This window comes from Neoarius graeffei, chromosome 23 (genome assembly GCF_027579695.1).
Source record: "Neoarius graeffei isolate fNeoGra1 chromosome 23, fNeoGra1.pri, whole genome shotgun sequence".
Classification (NCBI taxonomy): Eukaryota; Metazoa; Chordata; class Actinopteri; order Siluriformes; family Ariidae; genus Neoarius; species Neoarius graeffei.
In genome coordinates this window covers 17,451,159-17,474,564 of record NC_083591.1, presented here as the reverse complement: position 1 = coordinate 17,474,564, position 23,406 = coordinate 17,451,159, and the positions used below count along the sequence as shown (strand labels likewise).

General features: G+C 41.4%; 1 protein-coding gene across 1 annotated transcript; it reads right to left on the bottom strand.

The window, feature by feature from the left end:
• Nucleotides 1-4,113: 4,113 nt before the first annotated feature.
• pnisr (PNN-interacting serine/arginine-rich protein) lies at nt 4,114-17,913 on the bottom strand. Its single transcript, XM_060905870.1, has 12 exons — nt 17,869-17,913; nt 16,820-16,914; nt 16,541-16,726; nt 12,200-12,453; nt 11,381-11,531; nt 10,912-11,102; nt 10,493-10,618; nt 7,205-7,304; nt 6,682-6,735; nt 5,873-6,049; nt 4,758-5,658; nt 4,114-4,448 (listed from the first exon to the last, which is right to left on the bottom strand). Exons 2-12 carry the CDS (start codon nt 16,905-16,907, stop codon nt 4,418-4,420), a joined length of 2,259 nt encoding a protein of 752 aa, XP_060761853.1. The 5' UTR covers nt 16,908-16,914; nt 17,869-17,913; the 3' UTR covers nt 4,114-4,417.
• Nucleotides 17,914-23,406: the final 5,493 nt, after the last annotated feature.

Below are 23,406 nucleotides of genomic sequence, written 5' to 3'. Positions count from 1 at the left end.
GTGTGCTTAGGGTCGTTGTCTTGCTGCATGACCCATCTTCTCTTGAGATTCAGTTCATGGACAGATGTCCTGACATTTTCCTTTAGAATTTGCTGGTATAATTCAGAATTCATTGTTCCATCAATGATGGCAAGCCGTCCTGGTCCAGATGCAGCAAAACAGGCCCAAACCATGATACTACCACCACCATGTTTCACAGATGGGATAAGGTTCTTATTCTGGAATGCAGTGTTTTCCTTTCTCCAAACATAACGCTTCTCATTTAAACCAAAAAGGTCTATTTTGGTCTCATCCATCCCAAAACATTTTTCCAATAGCCTTCTGGCTTGTCCACATGATCTTTAGCAAACTGCAGACGAGCAGCAATGTTCTTTTTGGAGAGCAGTGGCTTACTCCTTGCAACCTTGCCATGCACACCATTGTTGTTCAGTGTTCTCCTGATGGTGGACTCAGGAACATTAGCATTAGCCAATGTGAGAGAGGCCTTCAGTTGCTTAGAAGTTACCCTGGGGTCCTTTGTGACCTCGCCAACTATTACATGCCTTGCTCTTGGGATGATCTTTGTTGGTCAACCAATCCTGAGGAGGGTAACAATGGTCTTGAATTTCCTCCATTTGTATACAATCTGTCTGACTGTGGATTGGTGGAGTCCAAACTCTTTAGAGATGGTTTTGTAACCTTTTCCAGCCTGATGAGCATCAACAACACTTTTTCTGAGGTCCTCAGAAATCTCCTTTGTGCCATGATACACTTCTACAAACATGTGTTGTGAAGATCAGACTTTGATAGATCCCTGTTCTTTAAATAAAACAGGGTGCCCACTCACACCTGATTGTCATCCCATTGATTGAAAACACCTGACTCTAATTTCACCTTCAAATTAACTGCTAATCCTAGAGGTTCACATACTTTTGCCACTCACAGATATGTAATATTGGATCATTTTCCTCAATAAATAAATGATCAAGTATAATATTTTTGTCTCATTTGTTTAACTGGGTTCTCTTTATCTACTTTTAGGACTTGTGTGAAAATCTGATGTTGTTTTAGGTCATATTTATGCGGAAATATAGAAAATTCTAAAGGGTTCACAAACTTTCAAGCACCACTGTGTGTGTATATATATATATATATATATATATATATATATATATATATATACACACACACATTTTACTAATTGGTTGGTACATTGTATTCCTTTCCTTGTTTTAGTTAAACTATGGCCACGCAGTCTCCGTACTGTCCATACCATAATATACAGGTGTTTTCAGTGGCCTAAATGAGAGCAACGCATTAATAAAGAGCAGGCTATGCTATTCAGAATGAATTAGTAAAACGTGGCCATGAGTTAACTAAAACAAAGGAACAAATTATTAAAACTAGAAAAGCACTCGGAGAGCGCAGACCTCCGCCAAGAATCCTTTAAAAAAATCCAGGATCCAGAAGGTGATCCGGATCACCGCCAAAATTTAATGGATTGTTACTTGTGCCCAGTCACACCTCTGGAAAAAATTTCGAAGCAATCCGTTCATTACTTTTTCCATAATGTTGCTAACAGACAAACCAACAAACAAACAAACAAACAAACGCTACCGAAAACATAACCTAATTGGCGGAGGTAATGACAGAACAATTAGATATTGTAGGAATTAAATAGTAAAACATGAGACACACACACACTTTCTCATGAGCAGGGCTCTGTACTATTCTATAGTATGTATGTGTGTATTATTTTTATTTGTATTATTTACATATTGTACTTTCTATCTGGGGTGGCACGGTGGTGTAGTGGTTAGCGCTGTCGCCTCACAGCAAGAAGGTCTGGGTTCGAGCCCTGTGGCCGGCGAGGGCCTTTCTGTGCGGAGTTTGCATGTTCTCCCCATGTCCGCATGGGTTTCCTCCGGGTGCTCCGGTTTCCCCCACAGTCCAAAGACATGCAGGTTAGGTAATTGGTGGCTCTAAATTGACCGTAGGTGTGAATGTGAATGGTTGTTTGTCTGCGTCAGCCCTGTAATGACCTGGTGACTTGTCCAGGGTGTACCCTGTGAGAGCCCATAGTCAGCTGGGATTGGCTCCAGCTTGCCCGCGACCCTGTATGTACAGGATAAGCAGCTACAGATAACTGATGGATGGGATGTACTATGCATGTGACAAAAGTGAATTAGTTCTAATTACAGAAAACAAAAACAAGCAGTGCTAATGAGCAGCTGGGAAACAGACATGAAGGAAAACCATTACTAATCAAATAACTTGCGTTTATTACTTGTTAATGTCACCAGGAAGCAAGTTTAAAAACAACCACTGAAGTGCATTGTGGAAAAAAAACAATGATCAGTGATTGGTCATTGGGAACTTTGGAGAACTTGCCAGGTTTTACACACAACCTTTATAACCAGCAGCTGTGAAATGAGCTGGAGAACCATATTGAGTGTAGAATGGTCATTAACGTTTGTCCAAAAAGTTCTTCGATTTATCTCTAGGTTCTGCTTTAAAACTAAGCCGCCTAAAAAGAAGGACCAAATCTAGTGACAAAGGCACAAATGTGGCAAAACGGGCTCTAGAGCACTGGACAGGGTGCCAGGGGTTGAACAACTTCAGTGAGTTTACTACCAATGTAACGATCAGTGGCAATTAAAACAGAAAAATGTGAAATTGGTACATAATTTGACTTCACAAAAAACCCTGAAGTGTTCGAAATTTTTAAACAATCTGAAGAACATTAGGGTAAACAGCACCTCTCACTATAAAATGCATCACGGTATCCGGTTATTTAGCACAAAAGTCTTTTAGTACAACTCTGGATTATGGTCACAATAATTGAAACTCATCTTGATATAGGAAGGGTTTTATTATGATTGCTTAGGGACTGGAAGCCAGAATTTCTGCTGCTGTGTATGTTAAGTGTGGAAATGCATCTATAGTCATGGTCAATGCATGTGCAAGAAACATGTTGCTGTGACGTCAAAACATCAGTTTCACTTGGCAAAGTTAACAGTTTTAATTATTCTATTACAAGTAATAAATCAGTGCCTTTTTCTCATGATAAATTTCACTTTCACAAACAAATTTTTCTCAACTTATTGGCATGTACATGCAAATCTTGGAAAAGTTCATTTCCTTTTCTTCATCAGTGTTCTCTTTTCATCTTTACTTTTCTTTCTTCCTGCAGTTACCTATTTTTACACAATTTTCAGGACATTTATCGACATTTTCAGACACTGGCTTTTAGTGGCGTCCCCAAGCAGAGCAATCTAAAATTGTTGTAATAACAATGGAATAGATGGCGAAAACTTTCACTTCTGTAATCCTATTGTTGCCTTTAAATTGAGCACTCAGTTAAGTAGCCAATAAGAGTTTCTAAAAGAAAGCTGTGATCCATCCGATAAGTATAAAAGCAGAGGGTCCCATAACTAAAGATCATTCTATCACTACTTGATTACGCATAGATAAAAGATTAAGTGTTCTTGGATCTTGTGTTAAAGAACTTACAGTTGTACTAAGAAACATTAGAACTTGGCTAAAAGACTTTGGATTTGTGCTAAAGAACCGTAAACCTGCATCACAACATGCCAGTTCCTGAGTCAGTCTAACACTGCCCACTATTTCACTACTATTCTTATTAATTCTATGAATACTATTAATACCGAATATGCTTCAGTTAAACATTGCTACTACTGATATCACGTTACTGATTTTTAAAAAAATTAATCTGATTGCACAGCTTTGGGTGTAGGTGGTGCAGTACCACAGTTCCAGGGTGTTTGAGCCTGAGCTCGAGTTTCTGTGCTTGTCCTCCATATCCGTGTGGATTTCTTCTGGCCTCTTTGGTTTCCTCCCATGTTCCAAAAATATGGTGGGAGGTGAATCTGCCACATTGGCTACTAAACCGTCCCTAGGTGCGAATATACAAATGGCCTAAGCCTCATTCAGAGGTCTCCCAGAGCCAGTCAGATTACAACCTTCAAACGACCCCACCCCACTTACTCCCTGTATCTTGTGGGAGGAGAGTGACACTTGCCTATCACAGGTGTACGTTAGCACATGTATAAATTGGAGAGATAACACCAGACTGGAAAAAATAGGTAATAAGAATAAGACAAAAACTCAAGCTGAACAGAAAAAAAGCACTCTTATTTTATTGGACACTTTACATTAGATTAATTATCTCACCGTTTTAAGGGCTTTAAAATGTTACAGCTTCAAGTTCCTATATCAACTACTAATGCGGAGTCTTTCATAACATAAGGCCAAATTAACCTTATTGTTCAAAACTTATCACAGACATTGCTTAAAAATGAACACATATTTACAGTGTGGGTTTGAGTGCAGAGTTCACCTACAACGCTGCCTCCATAACGAGACAAGCCCTTTAAACTCATGGAATTTTAAAATAAGTGAGAAAGCGCAGGAATCCTCAGCGCCTGCGACGGCTCGGGGAGTTCGACCTGCGGAGAAATGGAACACACACACGGAGCGAACATCAGTGTTATCTCGCTCTCTCACTCGCACAGTCACACCTCACAGCTTGTAGCATCAACACAAAACAGAACAAGGAGCAGGGTTAAATGTACAATGGCTCAGTACAACATAGATTATTGCTCTAGGTCTTGAAAATCCATTTTAAAAAATAGATAAAATGGGTAAAAATGCATGTGTGGAATTAAAGTGTTAAAAATAACATTAATACAATGTTACACATCACAGACATGGATTAAATATATGAAAAAAGGAAAAAGGGTAAAAATGGATACTACCTTGATCGCGATTTAGACTTGTGTTTGCGGCTTGCCTTCTTACCAGACTTGTGCGATTTTTCCGTTGACCTTGATCGACTACGTTTGGTTTTTTTAGACTTTCTGCCTTTGCTAATTTCAGGGGACGGGGACCTGCTGGAGTCAGAATCCGAGTACTTTCTGTTTGATCTATTCGAACTCTTTCTACTAGACCTGCTATCCTGTCGGGAAATAGTGTCGCTCTCTCGCCGCTTCTTCTTTGATCTGCTCTCTTCCTCTCTGGCTGAGCTAATGTCCCTATCTCTCTCTCGTTCCCTTTCTCGCTCCCTTTCCCTGTCCTTTTCCCTTTCCTTCTCTCTCGCCTTTTGCTTGTCTCTCTTTTTCTCTAGCTCCTTGTCTCGTTTCTTCTTCTCCTTCTCATGGCTTGGGCTCCTCTCTTTCCTCCTCTCTCTGTCTCTGCTTCTCGTTCTCCTCCTTCGACTGTGGCTGCGGCTGCGCCGTCTATCACGGCTGCGACTGCGCTTCCTGTAGCGAGCGGCACTCCGGTCCCGACTGCTCCGTCTCCTCTCCCTGTCTCCGCGTTCTGAATGATTCCTGCGGGAGCTCCGACTGCGACTGCGGCTGCGCCTGCGATTCCCGCGTGAAGCGGAGCGACTGCGCCTCCTCTTCCTGCGTGGAGAGGAAGAACGGGATGAAGAGGAAGAGGACGTGGAGGATGAAGATGATGACACGGAAGAGGAGGAAGACGAGCTGGAGGAGGACGTGCGGCTGCGGCGTGACCCTGAATGCTTCACCTCACTAACTTCTGACCTGTGGCCTAACTCCACCTCCCTGTCTTTAATTTCCTGTTTGTGTTTGGTATCTGACTGTTCCTCCTCATGACTTTCTCGCTCCCTTTCCCTGCTCCCTAGGCCTGGGGGTTCTGGTAAAAACACACATACAAAACAAAAATTAACAACATTCTCTGACATAATGACCTTATAGACTATGACTTACAGGCTAAAATATTTCGGTAAGGGTTAAGGGGGCAGACAGAGTGACCAGGAGGTTAAAGCAACAGCAACAAGGGCAGCTTGGGATAAAAAGAATGTAGTCTGGGGCAATAGGACCATGAAATGTGTGTGAATGATTCTTACCTGGGTTAGTAATAACACGCTCCTCCAGCTCCTGTCTTTCCTGCTCCTTGCGCCGAAACGCGTCCTGTTTCTGGCGAATCCGGTGCCGCAGCTCCTCTTCATCCGTATCAGAGGAGTCCGAGCCCTTCACGCTACGCTCATCGTCGCTCTCATCTGATCCATATGCCCCGAGGCCGCCTGCAGCCATAAAATCGTTTATTATTTTTTCAATAATCACAGAAAATAATTACTCTCCCTGCTTACACTTGTTCTCTGGTATGAAGACAGATGTGTTTAACTCAAGCTAACATTAAGACGAAGTTGCCCTAATGAGAGCAAGTGTGACATTATGTAAGCTTAACAGTGTGAGGTTACTATTACATTAGTGTAATATTAGCATGACATCAAAGTGAAGTTGTTAGCATGATGTTGTAGTGAGGACAGCTGTACTATAAGTACATTATCATGATGCTGACATGAGATGTGTCCGTGTGGGGTTAGTGTTCGACTCATCATGAACATAACATTCTGCTTGAGGTTTTCATAAATGTGTTTTGCTGATACAGCAGATATATTTAAAAAGAGCTTTCAAACACACACCTTCTTTAATGTGGCTTTCTAGGTAATGAAGCATGCTCTTAATGACAAACACTTTAACCTCATGTGTCAACAAATAATATACTCTCAAGCAAGCACGTAACCGCTTAATAATCTTCTATTTAAAAAACAAAAACAAGAAGTGACAGAATAAGTTATGCCTATATAGACACCCCCCTCCCCCTAACCCTGTCCTTTGATCCCTGACCCTGTCTGAGGAAGTGTGCACTTACCGAGGGAGGAGAGAGAAGCCAGTGCACTGGACTGTGCCAGCTGTTTTGCAGGAGCTTTGATTCACATCAACAACAGGAACAACATGTTAAAACACAAAGCCACCATTTTCTCTCTCAAAGCCTCTAGACAGGAGGGTACACTGATAACACAATATTGACAAGCATCGCCTTGGCAAGAACAAAATAAAAAAAAAAAAATGGAGAGAAGAAGAGGGTTAACAAACAAGCACATACACAGAGCAGTAGAGGGAGAGAACCAGTCTGTACTAATGAAGTGGGTCTCTGGAAAAAGACATCCATTAGTAACAGTTCTCGTCTTGTAGAGGATTTTTTTTCCTGTCTTTTTTTTTTTGCATTTGCAGAGAATGGCTGATGTTATAAACATTAATACCAGCTCATCTAAATTAGGCTTTCACATTTGGGAAATCAATCAATGCGTAAGACTGAGTGAGAAACTGCATCTTTCCTTCATTGCCAAACTGGAAGGCACGGCAGAATGGGCAGAACAGGAGAGGACTCAGACCTTTGCTGGCTTTGCGATGCGTCTCTAAGGCCACGCGAATGATTTCTTCATTCGTCACCTCGAGCAGAACTTCGGTCAGAAGTGTTTTGGTCAACTGCATCTGTGCGAAATGATGAGACATCCACGTGAAGTATGCTCTTGAGACATCATACTGCACTTTGATAGGAATGTAAGCATGTGCTGAGATGATAAAAATCAGGCATCAATAATTAGAGTAAGCTTAACTTAGTCAGCATTATTCTATCCACATTCACTGGATATGAGCAATCGCGCGCTCTGATTGGCTACTCTACTACTAGGCCGGGGTGGCCAACCAGTTGGAGACCAAGAGCCACATTTTTTACTGTGTTACCGCAAAGAGCCACATCATACACATGGGCACACGAACATGACCCATCCCTTCCTCTCTCTCTCTCTCTCTCACACACACACACACACACACACACACACACACACACACACACACACCTCTGCTCAGCCAGATTAATAGTAAAATGTCACACACCAACATATTTACTCCTACAGTACTAAGACCACAGGCTGAGGCCAGTCATTTTTAACAGTGAACATTGTGTGCACTTACTATGCATGCTACTTAGTGGGACTTATGGTCATTACCAAAAAAAAGCCACACCATACACATGACCGCACATGAACATCCCCCCCCCCCCCCCCCCGACACACACGCTCACGCACGCACCTCTGCTCAGCCAGATTAATAGTAAATGTCACAGACCAACATGAGAGAAATTTACTCCTTCAGTCAGTACTAATACCACAGGCCAGTCATTTACAGCAATCAATATTGTGTGCACTTTACTATGCATGTTGCTTTGAAATGAGCTAATGACGACTGATATATAAGGCAGAATGGCTTGCCATTATGTTCAACAAAAAAGTATAAACTCTCCCACTCTGTTAAAAATGTCCTATGTTCGTCTTCATATTTTCGTTTTGCTATGCATTTTTTCATTGCCATTTTGAGAGGCTACTTGACACAAGATACACCTTGCCCAAAATCTTAGCGATTATCTCACACACGCGCATTTGACACGACCTGAACATACCGTAATATACCCAAGCAAAGATGCATTTGATGAAAATACCATACTGAACTCAAGCAAAGCGCACACGCACATTAAAAAAAATAAAAATACACAAACTTCGATATGAACGCAAGAGCCACATGACACTGGGCAAAGAGCCGCATGCGGCTCGCGAGCCGGCCACCCAAGTACTAGGCTATTGGCTCATATACCATGAATAGAGAAAAACAAAATGGTGGAGCGTGTTGCTGAACCAACCGAGGACAAAATAAAAACTCTACTCAAAAACAAAACCCAAAAAATACAAAAGCAGCAAAATGTGGAATGAAAGTATTTGATGGTAAGAACGTATCTTTTTTTTTTTTTCCACAAAATTATAATAGCATTTTTGACAAATTGTTCTGGTCATTTCGCCGGTTTGTTTACATTCTTCATCTTTAAGCATTAAATTATGTTGAATTTTTTTTAGACTGGTTCAAAAGCTCAAAGTTTGAAAATTACATAACTGCAATGTCCAAGGAAGAATTACCGTATTTTTCAGACTATAAGTCGCACTTTTTTTCATGGTTCGGCTGGCCATGCGACTTATACTCCGGTGCGACGTATATATGTTTTGTTTTTTTTTTCACCGCGGAATAACTGGAGCTGATGCTGAGTCTGACGACAGCCACGCAGAAGAAGAGGAAACGGCGCTTCATCTGCCGCTGGAGGCAGAGTTGTTCAGAAGCGACACCGAGGATGAGGAATTCAATGGATTTGCTGATTTGGAGTGAAATCATCAGCTTGATAAACTTGATTGACCTGTGTTTTATTATTAATGATAGGCCTATAGTTATTTAAATAAGTTATGTAGTGATTTTAGGCAGTGCTTAATTTGTGAAGTGGGAGGTCCCAGAACGCAGGAGGTGGGTGGGTCCGGCGACTCAAAAAAAAAAAAAAGGTGGGGGATGGTTCACTATAACTTTACGCACATGCGCTTATTGTGTGTGTAAAATAATAATAATAATAATAATAATAACAGACATTATGATCTTAGAAAACGCTTTAGTGACAAACAGTTACAGACAGTAATATGTCGTGATATTATATTATAAAATATTAATTTTTATTAGTCTATATATTAAATTATATATTACATTTATCTTCTAAAATAACAGACTGTACTCATCACAACCGGTTTATTTCACCATTGGAGATCAGATCACACAAGACATGAGTTAAATGACTCATTTTAAGGATTTAAGTAGGGGATTTAAAAGCGGTGTTTTTTTTTTTTTTTTTCACTAGACGGTTGTTTTTCCTACCATACCTGTCTTTGGAGATGATATACCTATAGCCTACTTGACCTCTGATTTGATGAAATAAAATTCGACAAAAATGAAGAATGACTCTCCTCGATGATGACTACAGCTTTAATAACAAAGATGAAAGAGCCATGGGGCGATAATAAGCCCTACCGGTAAAAATATTCTAAAAGCAAACTGATTAATGCATCAGTAATAGGCTACTAATATTAGTTATAATAATAATATAGGCTATTAGTAATAACGATAGTGATAGTATTAAAGATAGTAGTAGATATTTAAAATAATCAGACTAGGCTACTTACAGGGCAAAGGGCGCGTTATCACTGCTCAGCTGTTCGTTTATTAAATAAACAATGCAGTCGCGCAGTAACCGCGCGCCGCTTATCAGATAGAATCACAGATTCTATGGATAGAATAACCCTTCAAAAAAGTGCGACTTATAGTCCGGTGCGACGTATATATGTTTTTTTCGTCTTCATAATGCATTTTTTGGCTGATGCGACTTAAACTCCGGAGCGACGTATAGTCCGGAAAATACGGTAAATAAATGTCTAAAGCTATTCTATACCTCGGCACGACAGCAAGACGGCACTTTCTACAAAAAAGCAACACTAAAGTCAATTCATGCAGCCATCGATAAGTTTTTAAGAAGTCCACCTAGATGGAAATGATTTTGTTGAACTTTTATTTTCAAAAAAAAAAAAAAATGCTCCGTTTCTCAAAATCCAGTGAATGAGGATAGAATAAAACAGTTATTCCACTCAATCTCATCGTACATGGCTTACAGCTGACTACATGGCTATCAGCTCATGTACGACTCGATTTCGTGGAATAACTGTTAAATATTAAGTGTAACACAAGCCAGGCTTTTTGTGTGTGTGTGTGTGTGTGTGTGTGTGTGTGTGTGTGTGTGTGTGTGTGAGAGAGAGACTGACCAGCTGAAACTCTCGCTCCTCTTCCGTCATTTCTGGTTCGCTCTGCTCCTCATGTACAGGTGATGGAAGTTTCACCATAACATTTTCCTCTGCATCTTCACCCTCATCACCTTCCTCATCACTTTCCTGAAGCAGAGAGAAAACACATTTGCATCCATTATAAACAATATCAGAGTACCCTCATTTTGATTTGGTCTTTCATTTCATGCATATTACCTAGCAAATCAGTTTTTTACGTAATCAGAGAAGAGGCAGTGTTTCGCATCTGTATCTCCTCTGTCAGGCTTTACTGTTTAGATTGATATAGTACACTAATTACTAATGATTATGCACTAAATGCACTTGCGTGTATTTGGGACATGCAAGTGCACTGTGTGATGGAAAGGGTGTGATCCAGGACACGTGGCGCAAACACCTACAAACTTGCTCTTGCGTGGCACCCGAACTCCGTCTCCCTCCTCCTCTGCTGCATTGTTGTCTTTTTCATCGTGAGCCACGTCTGCACGCTCTTTCTCCATCCTCTCCTTCTCCAGCTTCTTCTGCTTCTCTCGGTCCATTTTCTCAAGGCCTTCTCGAATCCATGCAGGCAGAGTGCGCCTTTTCACTGCATCTGAAGTTGAGATTGAGAGCAAAACATCAGAGATGAACATAGAAAAGATATACTACATACCGAGTACGAAGTTGTTTAGAATCTGGCTTCTGTCTCTGATAAATAACATTTAATTGCTTTCGTGGGTGAAAATGTTGACATTAGCAAGTTTAAAAAAAAAAAAGTAATTAAACAAAAAACAAAAATTATGCAGGTGTTCATACTGAATTCAGTATCTTATAATTAAGATTTCAGAACCATGGTAATGTGCGTGTGTGTGTGTATATATAAAGACTTACCAATAACTGGCGCTTCTGTTTTGATGCCCATTTGCCCGGGTGATCTGGGTCGGTCCGGTCTGAATCCTGGCATCCTGTCTCGCCTGTTTTGGGGGCCATCGGGCCAAAATGGTGGGGGAAACCCAGCGCCAGGAGGGCCAAATGCGCCATGCTTTAAAAAATAAAAAATAAATCCTAAGAAAGCCAGCAATATTCAATTCAAATTTAAAACGAATTTGTATCACCTTTATATTGGTCGCTTAATTGATATGCAACTGATTACATGCCACATTTGTTTATCACAACTAACAACAATAATTCAAAACTTGGCATCAATATTAAGTTTTATATGGAGAAGAAGCCTTTGTTACATGCACACTCAAGCACAGTGAAATTTGTTCTGTGTTTAACCCATTTGAAGCATTGAACACACACGTGAGCAATGAGCGTGCACACATACCCAGAGCAGTGGGCAGCTATGCTACAGCGCCTGGGGAGCAGTTGGGGGTTAGGTGCCTTGCTCAAGGGCACTTCAACCCAAGGCTGCCCCATGTTAACCTAACCTGCATGTCTTTGGACTGTGGGGGAAACCGGAGCACCCGAAGGAAACCCACACAGACATGAGGAGAACATGCAAACTCCACACAGAAAGGCCCCCATCGACCACTGAGCTCGAACCCAGAACCTTCTTGCTGTGAGGTGACCGTGCTAACCAGTACACCACCGTGCCATCCCTCCATACAAATATCCCCACGTGTAAAACGGTGAAAGCTTCTTTTTTTTTATTGGTCTCTTTTAATAAAATAAATACAGCTTTGCAGCATTAAATCTGATTTGTACCTGATAATCAAACTGGTTGACTGGCATTGGAGTGACGGGGTAGTGTTCGGGCCCACTGTTGAACCCATGACTGTTCTGGCTGAAGACGTGATGTGGGTCGTTGGTGAACTCGGCGCTGTCCTGGCTGTTACTGTCCTCGGATGGATTTACAATGTCCATTGGTGCTGGAGCTGGAGGAATCCACGTCTGATCTGCAGGAGGAGGGGGAGGAGGAGGAGGAGGAGGAGGAGGAGGTTGGCTGTGCATCCCCCATTCTATACAAGAGCAACAGTACAGAAATTAACAACATCAGTGAACATCAAGAAGGTGTACCAAGTGTCACAAATGGCAGTGGACATCTGATGTAGTCTTACCAACATTTTCTCTCCGTCCATTAAAAGTTTATAAAAAAAAAAAAAAAAAAAAAGGTGGGGGTGGGGAATGTTTTCATCGAAAGACAAATTAGCTAACTGAGGAAAAAAAAAAATCATAGCTCTTTCGCACTAAAGTGATACGACAGAGCCACTCAGAAGTCTGGAATTGTTTTATTGTTGCCATTTACAAATACAGGCACCAAAGTATAGTGGGCAATGCTTGAAAAACCGCATGTCCGATCGTCCGAGACGTCTAAAGTCTGTTCAAGGACGAGTAAAACTTTAATGGTAATCATCCGATTGGACGACAAACATTAGTGCTGGCAACCTAAGCAACACAGGCAACCGCTCCATGGTGCAAGTTTGAACTGTCAGACCGGCAGTAGCATATTTCAATATTATTATTATTATTATTATCATCATCATTATTCTGCAAAGTGAATCACGCATCGTGACATCTGACTCCTCCTCAAAACAAAGTTCACCTGTATCTATCGAAAAGCTTGTTTTCCTGGACTGGTTCCCGTATAAAATTAATCCTACCAAGCGTCAGAGATATTAACTGTATGTTCACTCTGTGCTGAGAGCAGGGAACCAGTCTAAAGTAGCTTGTCTCGTTTCACGGGAAATGCATTAAAAAGTTTTATTCATCAACATGACAATATATAAAAGTACAAAAAATATTTTGAGGAAATTCAAATTTCCTTGCTTTTGGTTATAATTTGTTTCCTTGCTTTTGGTTATAATTTGTCGAAGTATGCGTGTTTGAGTGTACTGGAAAAGCTCAGCTCAGAGGGGTTCACCTAACAACATAATTATACCAATTGGCTAAAGGCGACGAGGGTCAAGGACATCATGTGCCAACGGCGCTGTTGAAGCAGGCAGGTGTCAAACTTGGAATTTTTATATCGCAATTGGAGTTAATAATAAACGAGATCACTGAATAATGTTCGTTACCTCAAACCAGTATGTTTTATATTTATATATATGATTTTTAAAATTGTTTTTGATGGTTTCATATATTTTTGTAATATCTTTATTTTTTAAATATTTATCAACATACTGCCATTGTGGCACGGGAGCCTGTGATTGGTGGACAGCCAACAAAGGGTGTCTCTCATTGGTTGTAAATTGTGACATAAAAATCGTAAACACATACGCAAGGATTAAAGCAAAAAAAAAAAAAATCACCTGACTGAAAAAAAAAAAAAGCTCCATGTCGTTGGCCCCTACCATGTCAGCGATGCGTCAAATTTTAAACGCCGTGTTGTCCATTATCCCCTCGGCCCCTACTTATAGTACATTTACATAATTTTAACAATGACTAAAGCTAAGGCAAGACTTGACCATTGTCATTACTGGCTATTCATGATGAAACATCAAGTTTTCAGCACAAAGTGCAAATTTATTTCAACAATACTTTAGTAATGTGTTAAGTGGTTAAGAGAAAAATGCAAGTGCAGTCGAACTTGAACCATGCTTTCAAAAGGGTGGAACAGAAAGAAAAATAAGAAAATCTGTTGAAATAAAGCCAGGAAACAAGAAAAGTAAAGTGAAGTGAAAGTTCACTTTTTCTGCTTCTTCGCGGTGAAGCCACAGGCATCTAGTTTGGCAACACCTGATGCCTGTTTTTGTTTCTTTTTCCTTGGCACAGCAGCAGGAGCTTGCCATTATCGCCCATTTCATTTCGCCAAGCCCATTTCCACTTATTCTTTACCGTTTTGTCGATGTCTGACACATCTGTGCCTTCATTTAAAAGAAGCACGTCCATGCTGGCAAAACCGAAAGTAATTTGACGCGCTCTAGTGATGGAAATCGAAGGGCCTATGTCCTGTGAAATATGGCCTTATACGCAGTACTCGAGTTGGGGGGGGGAGGAGAGGCATCCCCCTTCTGAAATACAAATCTCAAATCATCCCCCTTATAAAACGGCCATTCCCCCCCCCAATCACATCCCTTGGGCCATTTTACCAATTAATGTGGAAATTAGCCTACTATTATTTTAACAAATATTACTACCATTTCAACATTAGAGGCTTTGCGCAGTGATAGCCTACATGCAGCCGGATAAAAAAGACGCATATTTATTTATTCGGTTGCACCTCTCATTCACACCTATACGGAGGTTTCAGTCACTGAAAACAGCTACTTTTGTAAACTCTGGGCAGAGTGGAGATTTCTGAAAACTCCATCTTCAGACACTCGTGTAAATCGGGAAAACGAAGCAACAATGGGCGAGAGGGCGCGCGTGAATATAATGAGTCATAGGTGTGAATCTTTCACCGAATGCCAATTGTCCCGGTTCTTCATGAAATCGCACACGCACGCACAAATTCATGAGGTTAACTTTCAAATAACTGTTCTTGTGCACTTGTGACACCGGAGCCACTTTCCTGAATTTTGAGCTTTGGAGTATTCGCTTCTTTATCTATTTAATCAATGAATTTGTCACATACATTAAATTACTAATGTAAAACATTAGTAGCCTATTTAAGCAATAGCTGTTTTCTCCACTGTTTTCCGACCTTTTGTGCTTAGTGAATAAGACACTTCATTACACTCCACTGACCGACTTCCAATTCCAGACTTTTTTGAAAATGTAAAATATAGGCCTACGAGATGTTTTTTTGGCACTTAATTCACGTTGGTCCTTCACTATTAATTTTTGAGACTGACGAGGCACTAAATACTGTGGAATTATTTTCTCCTTACTATGAAGTTTGGCATCTTAAACAAGTGTCGGGAAATCTTGCAGCCCGACTCTGCAGCCTCCAATGTTTAAGCAAACTGCTGAAACCATAATGTTTAAAGATTAGCCTATGATTTAATCAAACCAAAGAAAAACACAGCCTTTCCAGAACGTTGTCTGCCGAAGCCTGTTTAACCTACAAAAGGCTTAATAGCATAGATCTTGCTGCGGCTTCAACAGGGCTGTTTAGATTTTTCACCTGATCACCTTTCAATAGGCAAATATTATTATTACTACTACTACTACTACTACAACAATAGGCCTAGTATTAGTAGTAGGCAAGTAGGACAGCCAGATTATTTCATCAGTGGAACCGCCGTTAAAAGGAAACTGATGCGGAGCGCCGCAGCTCGCCTCGGGGTGAATCGCGTCCCGAGGCGCAGGGCTGGCTCGTCCTGGCAGCGCTGGTTCGTTGGAGAGAGGGCAGAGGTCGCTGGCTGCTAAGTTTGGAGAGGCTGGGACCTCCCCTGGCCGAGTTACGAGCGTGCAAAGTCGGGCTGGAGCCGCCGACAGAAATGAAACTCAAGCCGAGCACCGCAGCTCGCTGCCTACGCCCAGCCTCTTCAGGGACTAGACAGTAACGTAGGCTGTATTTATTTATTTAGGCCTATCTAGCACAAGAACTTATTCCTTTACATATACTCAAACATAGCACAAGAAAGGGTTCAACAACAGGCAATCAGAGCAGCTTGGTGAAGTTCTAAATCACATCGGTGTCAGACCTATGGGCCAACCCCCCCCTTTTTTTTCCTCGGATCTGCATCACTCTCATTATTGACCTTTAGTGCTCCCAGTTGACGGAAATACGTCGTAGCGACGGAAAACTTTAATCCATGCATACGGGACCCGCTGATTGGCTGTTCACATACTAAAGCCAAGCGGAGATGTCCGGCATCTGTTGCTGTTGTCCAAAGAAAACTACAGCTAAAAAAGCTCTACTATCGGATTACTTGGGCAATCTTAGTCAGAAAGAAGCGGAAAAAAATCAACTGCATTCAGTCCTCTGCAAAATAAAATAAAGCTCTGGGCAAGTGGAACTGTTTTTCGGGCAAGTTTGTTTTAGGTGCTGCTTGCCCATTGGGCAAGTAAGGTTGGGAGATTTTTTTTCGAGGACTGGTGGGCAGGGTTGTACAGCAAAATAAATTATCATAACCTTATGCAAATGAGAAGCAAAGTTATGTGATGAGAGTAAAGAAGACTAGTACTCAGGCTTGAACGCAGATAAAAACATCTGCCTACCTGGCTGCCACATCCTGTTAAAGCTGGAGTCATTCTGAAAGTTGGTGTGATTGTTATGAGCGTCGAGTCCAGCGACATCCTGTCCGTTAGGAGGCGGCTGCTGTTGCTGCTGCTGCTCCATCGAAGTGCCGCTCGACTCCTTCTGCGCAATCCATGCCTGAGCTAAAGCCGCCCAGTCCACCTGTCCTGCAACACACCCAGATCAGAGATTTCATGAGACAATCCTGTTTTACAGTTGCCTGGAAATCTTACTGACTTTCACAAGAGAAACAAACCTACCTGGATCTTGCTGATGCTGGAATGACTGCATCCACTGCTGCTGACTCAGAGGCCATTGTTGCCAGGGCTGCCCTCCCTGGTCCCACATCTCCAGTCTTCAAAAACAGAAAATTCACTCTAGTGTAAATAACATCAACCTTGCAACGATTCTGCTTTAACATTACATGATCTTTGGCTTGTGATGGATTAAGGGGGAAAAACAAGAACAAAAGCAATTTGGGGAAATTAGGAGGATTTAGTATTAATACTATGACTAAGCAGCTTGGAAAAGCAGCTATGAAAGGAATTAAGTGACTAAAGGCAAGGATCGGACAGTACAATAATTTTGTATAATTTACATTCTTATTTTTTTTTTATTCTATTTATATAACTAGTTTTGTCTTTTTAATTTTTCTATCTTAACTGTTCAAGCACCAATCACCAAAGCAAATGCCTTGTATGCGAGAAAGTACTTGGCAATTCTGATTCTGATTCTCCTTGAATTCCCAGCACAGAGAGAGAAAATGTTGTTTTAGATTTGGTCATCATACCGTGAATATTTCAAACTCTAAGACAATTGATTTGGTCAGAACCCTACAGTCTGTAGCCAGTGCATAAGAGTAAGATGCTGAACACTAAAGCTTCTTCACAGAACTCTAGATTTGGGATAAATGAGCTAAAGCTGACATCTCTTTCAGCTTAACGGGTAGCGATATATTTTCTATCACATCTATTAGCTATTCTCTTCTAGTTAAAGTTACAAACTCAGTCATGAACTCATTTGTTAAGTTAGTGCAAACTAAATGATATTAAATGTTAGACTAAGTTATAATAAATAATAGCGGGAGTTATAAACGCGTTGTGCAGCGCCGCTATGCTAATGCTAGGCCTCAATATCAACACATACATAGATACTTTCAAATAAAAAAACTCCTGATAAACACCGAGGCCAATAAACTGCAATCTGAAAACTGTTTGTTCTGAAAATATAATCAGTTCTTGTAAGATAATGTTTGCATTTCTTTTATTTTCCGTATTATTATTTTGTACAGTCCAACGCGCTCCCCTACCTCTGACGCGGCCTGCACAGAAAATGGCGACTACTTGATCACTCGGAAGTGCTTTGCAGTAAAACCGGATGTGTTAGAACTGCATCGCGCTCGCGTGACCAATCAGAGCTTATTATCTCATCCGGGAACTTTGGCTTTACAACGTGACGAGCTAAAGTTGCTTTTTGTTTAGTTAATAAAATACAGCGGGAAATAATTGTATTATCGATTCGAGGGTTTTTTTCCCCCCCATCATTAAAACCAGAAAATATCTCTAAGGGAAGCCTCGGCTTCTCCAGACAAGCTAGCGTAGCAGTTATTCATAAACAGAAGATAGATAGATAGATAGATAGATAGATAGATAGATAGATAGATAGATAGATAGATAGATCTAAATTGATCATAGGTGTGAATGGTTGTTTGTCTCTGTGTCAGCCCTGTGATGACCTGGCGACTTGTCCAGGGTGTACCCCGCCTCTCACCCATAGTCAGCTGGGATAGGCTCCAGCTTGCCTGCGACCCTGTAGAACAGCATAAGCGGCTACACACTTGGATACCAGAACATCTTGGCATCATATCCTTTCCACCTTAGACATATATACACACACAATGTTGTAGTTTCTAAGACCACACTTGGGGCACACTCCATCCATTATCCGGAATCACTTATCCTGTGCTGACTGGGTGAGAGGCAGAGTGCACCCTGGACAAGTCACCAGGTCATCACAGGGCTGACACATAGAGACAAACAAACATTCATACTCACACGGTCAATTTAGAGCTACCAAGTAGCCTAACCACATGTCTTTGGGGGAAATCGGAGCACCCGGAGGAAACCCACACAGGGAGAACATGCAAATTCCACACTGGGCTCGAACCCAGAACCTTCTTGCTGTAAGGCAACAGCTCTAACCACTACACCACCATGCCGCCCACTTGGGGCACACTGGTGTAGGCAATTCATCAACAATGGGGTGGTGCGAAGTGTCCTGATGTGAATAGAATAGAATGCCTTTATTGTCACTGCGCAAATGTACAACGAAATTTAGTTCAGTTGAAGCGGACACTGCTACCACTACAGGAGATCCCACAGAGTCTGGTTCCTCTTACACCAGGAATTTTCCAACGCTTGGGATTTTTTGTTTAGTTAATGCAAGACAACATACTTTTTATCCATTTGTAGTTACATTTAGTGATGTGGAATATCAGCCAAACAAGCTAGTTCCTCTCATTGCTTACATATATACAACAACAGGGGCAGCACAGTAGTGTAGTGGTGAGCACTGTCTACTCACAGCAAGAAGGTTCTGGGTTTGAGCCCAGTGGCTGACGGGGGCCTTTCAGTGTGGAGTTTGCATGTTCTTCCCGTGTCTGCATGGGTTTCCTTCAGGTGCTCCGGTTTCCCCCACAGTCCAAAGACATGTAGTTAGGTTAACTGGCTACTCTAAATTGCCTATGGACCCTTTTCACGTGACGTCACGACAAACGCGGCCGCCATTTTGGACATGTACTACCAGTAGTTTACCACAGCCAACATTGAAGAACGACAGCAAAGAAAGTTTTTACTTTCAGCAAGACTTCCATCATGCCACTATATTGTTGTGTACCTGGATGTAGTAACCATCAACAAACAAGGCAAGGGTTATCGTTTTATTGGATCCCGGTAGATGCTGACTGACAGAGAAGATGGATAGCGGCATACCAACGCTTGTGTAGTGACCACTTTGTTGGAGGTAAGACGAATAAAATTAGCCAGAAAAGGCATTACATTGCTGTTAACATTCCATTCTAGTTTACTGTAATTATGATCTGGCAGCTATTTACACCGGATCCAGTGTAAATAGCTGCCGGAGCCAACGTCCGAGCTAGCGCTGGCTCCGGCCGGGCGCGAGCTAGCGCTGGCTCCGGAACCTCGGACGTTGGCTCCGGCAGCTGGATCCTGTGTAAATAGCTGCCAGATCATAATTACAGTAAACTAGAACGTCCGAGCTAGCTCGCTAGCGCTGGCTCGCGGCGGCTCGGAGCCAGCGCTGGCTCGCGGCCGGCCGGAGCCAGCGCTAGCTCGCTAGCTCGGACGTTGGCTCTGGCAGCTATTTACACTGGATCCGGTGTAAATAGCTGCCAGATCGTAATTACAGTAAACTAGTAAATACAGTTTTCTGCATCTCGCTCCTTTTTCTTTTATGTTTGTCGCCTTCCTCGCATTCAAACCGATTCGAGCCGAAGTCCACTACATGTCCAAAATGGCGGTCGCTGTTATGAAGGTCACGTGACTGAAAAGGTGTGAATGTGTGTGTGAATGGTTGAGAGGAGAAAACCTCTATAATAATCGAATAGAAGGCAACAGGAAACCACTACTGTAATTGTTCCCTAGAAATTTTGATGGCTAGAGCTGTCAGAACAGCCACGTCACTACAGTGATATGCCAAATAGAGAAAGAAATATACAATAACAGCTAACAGTCCCTCACCAGTCTCTCTTATTTATTCTCTCTTGAAGTTAAGAAGACAAAAAAAATGCAGATTGTCATGCCGTACAGGAGTCTAAATTCATGAACCAATCTGCACTGGAGATCACTTGGTCCAAATCCACTAAACGGAGGTGACTATATGGATCTACTGTAGGAAATGTGACTCCAGAGTCATGTGCTATTGTGGCGGTTTTATATGCATATGTAACCACACACACATGCCTTAATGTAATCACACATACAGTATTTGTTTTATGATGATTGTAGAGAGCCAGTCATGTTGATTTTACTTAAAAAGAAATTACAAATAGATCGGTTAAAGCATTATATTATTATAGAACGTTGAATAATGTGTTAAATCAGAATAACGTCTTGTGTAGATGAATATTTTTTAGTCAGCTCAGTGTGGCCTTGGAAATATTGGTGAAGACTTGAAAGGTGCTTGAAAGTTTGTGAACCCTTTAGAATTTTCTATATTTCTGCATAAATATGACCTAAAACATCATCAGATTTTCACACAAGTCCTAAAAGTAAATAAAGAGAACCCACTTAAAGAAATGAGACAAAACTATTATACTTGGTCATTTATTTATTGAGGAAAATGATCCAATATTCCATATCTGTGAGTGGCAAAAGTATGTGAACCTTTGCTTTCAGTATCTGGTGTGACCCCCTTGTGCAGCAATAACTGCAAATAAACGTTTCCGGTAACTGTTGATCAGTCCTGCACGCCAGCTTAGAGGAATTTTAGCCCATTCCTCCGTACAGAATAGCTTCAACTCTAGGATGTTGGTGGGTTTCCTCACATGAACTGCTCACTTCAGGTCCTTCCACAACATTTCGATTGGATTAAGGTCAGGACTTTGACTTGGCCATTCCAAAACATTAACTTTATTCTTCTTTAACCATTCTTTAGTAGAACAACTTATGTGCTTAGGGTCATTGTCTTGCTGCATGACCCACCTTCTCTTGAGATTCAGTTCATGGACAGATGTCCTGACATTTTCCTTTAGAATTCGCTGGTATAATTCAGAATTCATTGTCCTGGCCCAGATGCAGCAAAATAGGCTCAAACCATGATACTACCACCACCATGTTTCACAGATGGGATAAGGTTCTTATGCTGGAATGCAGTGTTTTCCTTTCTCCTAACATAATGAGAACATTTAAACCAAAAAGTTCTATTTTGGTCTCATCCATCCACAAAACATTTTTCCAATAGCCTTCTGGCTTGTCCATGTGATCTTTAGCAAACTGCAGACGAGCAGCAATGTTCTTTTTGGAGAGCAGTGGCTTTCTCCTTGCAACCCTGCCATGCACACCATTGTTGTTCAGTGTTCTCCTGATGGTGGACTCATGAGCATTAACATTAGCCAATGTGAGAGAGGCTTTCAGTTCCTCTAGTCACCCTGGGGTCCTTTGTGACCTTGCCGACTATTACACACCTTGCTCTTGGAGTGATCTTTGTTGGTCGACCACTCCTGGGGAGGGTAACAATAGTCTTGAATTTCCTCCATTTGTATACAATCTGTCTGACTGTGGATTGGTGGAGTCCAGACTCTTTAGAGATGGTTTTGTAACCTTTTCCAGCCTGATGAGCATCAACAACGTTTTTTCTGAGGTCCTCAGAAATCTCCTTTGTTCGTGCCATGATACACTTCCACAAACATGTGTTGTGAAGATCAGACTTTGATAGATCCCTGTTCTTTAAATAAAACAGGGTGCCCACTCACACCTGATTGTCATCCCATTGATTGAAAACACCTGACTCTAATTTCACCTTCAAATTAACTACTAATTCACATACTTTTGCCACTCACAGATATGGAATATTGGATCATTTTCCTCAATAAATAAGTATACAAGTATAATGTTTTTGTCTCATTTGTTTAACTGGGTTCTCTTTATCTACTTTTAGAACTTGTGTGAAAATCTGATGATGTTTTAGGTCATATTTATGCAGAAATATAGAAAATTCTAAAGGGTTCACAAACTTTCAAGCACCACTGTATTAATGTGTTTGTCCTGATATGTTATCATTTCTATTGGGTGACTTGTATGGCACATATTCTAAAAATAATAACAAACAGATCCCAGTGGGTTTTCAAAATGGCATAACAAACAGAAAACAGATGGCAAACCATAAATCAATCAAAAATATACTTTTAAGTAACTTTTTATAGTCCAAGAATTTTATCTAAAGTGTTGTACCTGTTCTGAACACACAGAGGGGCTGTATGACTTCTCCTGCACACAATCTCAACCTGTGTTCAGCCTTTCCGAGAAAGTTTGAGATTCCATCCATGATCCATAACTGCTTAACCTGTGCAAGGTTGAGGGCAAGCTGGAGCCTATCCTAGCTGACTATGGGCGAGAGGCCGGGTACACCCTGGACAAGTCGCCAAATCATTGCAGGGCTGACACATAGAAACAAACAACCATTCACACTCACACCTACAATCAATTTAGAGCCACCTGCATGTCTTTGGACTGTGGGGGAAACCAGAGCACCCGCAGGAAACCCACGCAGATGCGGGGAGAACATGCAAACTCCACACAGAAAAGCCCCCGTCAGCTACCCAGAACCTTCTTGCTGTGAGGCGACAGTGCTCACCATTACACTACTGTGCCACCCCCAAGTTTGATATTCTTACCTGCAAATGTACTTTTAAACATAGCTTTAAGTCTAAACTAAAAACATCCCTTTATCGAAGGGAAATGTCAAACTTTAATGAAATCAAAAAGATCTACATTTCATATACATTATATGGCCAAACACTTGACCATCACACCCATATGTGGGTCTTCCCTCAAACTCTTGCCATAAAATTGGAAGCACACAAATGTATAGGATGCACAGAGCCCTGAACTTTAGTCAACTGAACACCTTTGGGATAAATTGGATCAGGCTGCCTTGTCTGACAGCAGTGCCCATTCTCTCAAATGCTCTTGTGGCTAAATGGGAAAATCCCCACAACCACGCTCCAAAATCAAGTGGAAATCCTTCACCGCAGAGTGAAGGAGGAAATACATCTGGAACGGGATGTTTGACAAGCACTTATGGTATAAGGGTGGCACAGTGGTGTAGT